The following is a 4,039-nucleotide window of genomic DNA, read 5'->3' on the forward strand; positions in this document are numbered from 1 at the left end:
TAATTTTTTTATCAGGCATGAATTCAGGCGTGTTCTTTTTTTAACCCTCATCGGACGTTTATTTCAGAACTCAAATTCGATGTTAGGATCAATTTGACGTTGCAGACAAGTCGACACGTTAATTGAAGTCTTAACTGTACAATTTGGACAAAGTAATGATTTATGTTGCACTTTGATGAATACTATTCTTAAGTTAAAGTGATAAAACAAACATTTTAGATTGCCCTGAAATCTAGGGGTAAACTGCTGACCAAAATCATGTACACCAATGCCTGCTAATGCCTGCAGTGGGCGTTACTTTATCTTATTATCTTATTCTAATGCCCTAGCAAGGCCTAATGTCCAAAAACTGCCTAGTAATGCCCAGTAATACCGCAAATCCGTACGCCACAATTCCCTCAGCGGTTCACCCCTCGATCTTCCCTAATTGAACATTACTCCCTTCGCAACGAGAGTAACAACATTTTAAGTTGAAACATATATGTTCTGTCCGCATTAAGAATAAATAAATAACTAAGCAAAATCACGCATACGTATTATTGGCAGGTATTGTTGAGGCGTCATCAATCGGTAATTATGACGTTAAAGCTAATTAAGGTCGTAAAAGAGTAGTATCCTGCGCCTAACGCTCGATAGAAACCCCGTGAAAATCACGCCCCCCGTCGCAAATTACTTTCCACTCCCGCTCAAGTTCCTCCCCAAAACAGTCGCGTGCCTGTGCGCGCGCGCATACCCGCTTGTTTGTGGCCTCGTAGTGTAGGTGTGTGTATACGTATACAAGCCCGTATCGTGTAAAGCGAAGAGTATACGACACTCTATCGCTTTCCCACCACGTTCGCTAGGTGGGCGAGGCACCTGCGACCTCTTTTGCTGACCCATTTACGAGCTACGAGATACGGTACGGCGTTGCGATTCTAAGTGGAAAATCGAACCATCCCCTGGTTCTTCCACGCGTCGAGGTCGATCAACGAAATACAAGGCACCTGCCTTTGTCGTCCCCCTATATCGCACGCCTTCCGCTTCCCTCGAGCATCCCCGTCCTTGCTTGATCTCGTAATGACTTGACGCGAAAATCGTTTCACGTTAACGACGCTTTTCCAAATAGCATGACAAATGTATGCATAATTCGCGTATTCGATTATAATCGTAGGATTTCTGACTCACAATAGTCTATTTCTGTGTCATACAATTTATTCTTGCAACGCGTTCCGCTTGTCACAGGGCCAATTTTACAAACATCGATTAACTGCTAACCAGAGGTTAATCGACTCCATATCTTTTTCTATATTATTATCTAAAACGATATAGGGAATCGATGAATCTCTCTCTTTCTCTCTCCAGTTAATAGTTAACCGTTTGTAAAACTGGCCTACAAAGGTTACCTAAATAAAATCGGAAAAAGTACTTAATGAGGCAAATTTGCGATATCACTTTTGCGTTATTACTTTTTAACATATAGCTCTCCAACGTTTTTACATAATTCCTCATTTACCTTATTTAGCGATTTCGCTAAATGTTAAATATGATTTTTTATATAAATACACGAGAAAGCAATTTTCATAATTTTTCTTTTATCATGTTACAATAATTAACAAATTGAACTGCGACCTATTTCGCTGGGCGTCATTTTTGCTTTACTAGAACTTCTTTTTATACATTTTCACATCGATATTTATACATTACAGAGTTAGGTTAGGTTAGGCCATGTATTAAATTAAAAACATAAAAAGAAACTGCTGAAACATATTACTCTAGTTACAATAAATACCTGTATGCTACTTTTCGTTGTTGTGTTTGCTTAGCTAACGTATGTAAAAAGAATGTAATTACGTCACTTCAGTATCGAGTATAAAAGATTACTTTTAATTAATATTTATCGTTAGAACTGTTAATGGTTTTTAAAGCAAACGAAAGTGATTTGGAAGAATCTAGATTACTCATATAGATCACAATACTCTCATTTTATAAATAAAACAACAACTCATAGATTAGCTACTACAAGCTGAGAAAAAGTGGTAAAGAATTCAATGAATTATATATGCAATTCTTATCATTTTCCCATAATCTTTTTATAAACATACACGTGAAGAGCGCGTATTTTTATATTATTTTTCCTTGCACAGACGTAGTAACCGTTTATTTCAGATTTCAAGCAAGCTTGTATATTCACCATATGGTATATGTGTGCAAACGCATTCCAATGTATAGTTTACTCTTTTTCTTTCGACAAGAGAATTGATGATCACTTTGATACACTACGTAACAATTAAATTAATCTTGTACAATAGTAAAAATGGCAATCAATGAAGCATTTAAGTAGAATGCACGGTGAGAATTGCCTCTTAAAATTCACTTTGAAAATCGTGCGACAACGTGGCAATTTAAAGGACCTTATGAAACTTCTTTGAAAGTTTACCACTTTAATTATACTAAATATAATTACATTAGTGAAATGTATGGTGAAATTTAAAAAACTCATAAAATTCTTCGAAATGCCGTGTTGCTCCACGATTATAAAATATTTCAGGATAAATTTTAAAAGAAAATTCTCTCTGATACCTGTATGTTTTTAATGTTTCTCATAATGATTAATTATTAGCAAACAACTATATACATTGCATCTTTCATGGATTATAAATTTAAAGAAATGTTACAAAAATTACATTACATAATGTACGCACTTTATTTATAAATAAAAACATTTGAAAGTTAATTTTAAACGAAATGTTCTGTTTTTCGTGTCGCAATTAGAAAGTATGTTGAATTCTGAGTACAAGTGTATCGCCACTTATTGGCTCTAAACTTAACAAATAACAATATATAACATATTATATATATTGTTGTATATCAACAAAAAATGTTGCCCCATTATTATTATTATTACAATCGATTATTTCGTCAAGTAATAATTTAATAAATTTTTTAACCGAAAACGATTTCTAACGATCAAAATGTGCTCGCGTCGAGTCATACGTGGCTATTCTCGTGTTTTGCAATTCGCAATTCGGAATTTGCTAATTTATTTTCGTTCTGTAAGCAACGATACTTGCCCGAGGTAATCCCTGGACGAGATAGACTCCCATGACATGGCTGTGTGTCTTTCTTAGCGCGGCTTCTTCTCCCCGTCCCGCGGTGCAGCTGTTTCTTCTCTCTTTCTCTTCTTCTTGGCGCTCTAATCTCATCTCTCGCCGCCAGCATTATCGTGTCCGTGCACCCGCGTGAGACAGAGCATATCACTTGCTTGATTTGCGAATTGCACAAGGCGCGATCCACGCACGACGCAACGTGTGTCGACTTGACACCCTAATCGTCAGCATCCAATCGATCTCGAAGGCAGAGATGCTCGATGTATGCGACAATCGCTAATCGGAGTCCTATCTACCGCCCGACGAGCTCGGTGATTGTGCGAGGGACGATCGAGATTTCGCGCGACTCGAAACACACGAGGGCCCCGCTTACATCGATCATCTTTACTTGGTGTCCCTCATGTTCAAGTAGCGCCGGGACATTCGCGTCGGTAGCGAACAGCCGGAAATCAACGTCCGTCCGAAAAACCTCGTCGATCGAGGGAACGTACCTCGACCTCACTTGATTCACCCGGTGGATCGTGCAAGGGTGTATCCTTCTTCTCTCCGAGGACGCGAGGTGACAACGATCGAGGGCAACGATGGAAGATTTTAAGCTCTAGGACTTTCAGTTGGACGATATTTCGCAATAGTGATTGCTCCTCAACGATCTCTTGCCGAGATACCTTGTTCGAGGGGGGAGGGCTGAGCCGACGGTCGTTGAGGTAGATCGAGGATCGTTTGAGTTGGCTTCCTCACTCGGGGGGGGGGGGGGGCTTTTCTTTTGGACAGACTCGACGCGCTTATTTATACTAACGTACAGGGATGCACTTCTCGGAGAAGGGGTTGGGTCGAGAAAAATAATTTGCACGCCTGCGTGTCTTGTGTACTTATACGCCTAATTGAGCACCGTGGACTCGCGCGAACACTCGCGCGCATTGACAAAGGACAGAGAGGATCCCGCGAGTTTCCCC

At 39.4% G+C, this 4,039-nt stretch overlaps 1 protein-coding gene across 3 annotated transcripts in view; it reads right to left on the bottom strand.

Annotated features, from left to right (window-relative positions):
• The window catches only part of LOC105558830 (43 kDa receptor-associated protein of the synapse homolog), a 22,858-nt gene extending 19,030 nt beyond the window's left edge, over window positions 1-3,828 (bottom strand). Inside the window, exon 1 of one of the 3 annotated variants that reach the window (XR_001008706.1) lies at window positions 3,051-3,828. Coding sequence is in view for 2 of the 3 variants with exons in the window: in XM_012006748.1 (XP_011862138.1) it covers window positions 3,051-3,088 (38 nt within the window). In the remaining variant the exon portion in view is untranslated. The remainder of the gene's footprint in view (window positions 1-3,050) is intronic. The other 2 variants (XM_012006748.1, XM_012006749.1) reach the window with 2 other exon arrangements.
• Between the last annotated feature and the right edge of the window lie 211 nt (window positions 3,829-4,039).

The sequence above is a fragment of the Vollenhovia emeryi genome, unplaced genomic scaffold (genome assembly GCF_000949405.1).
Source record: "Vollenhovia emeryi isolate VEMERY1.0 unplaced genomic scaffold, V.emery_V1.0 DF939308.1, whole genome shotgun sequence".
Classification (NCBI taxonomy): Eukaryota; Metazoa; Arthropoda; class Insecta; order Hymenoptera; family Formicidae; genus Vollenhovia; species Vollenhovia emeryi.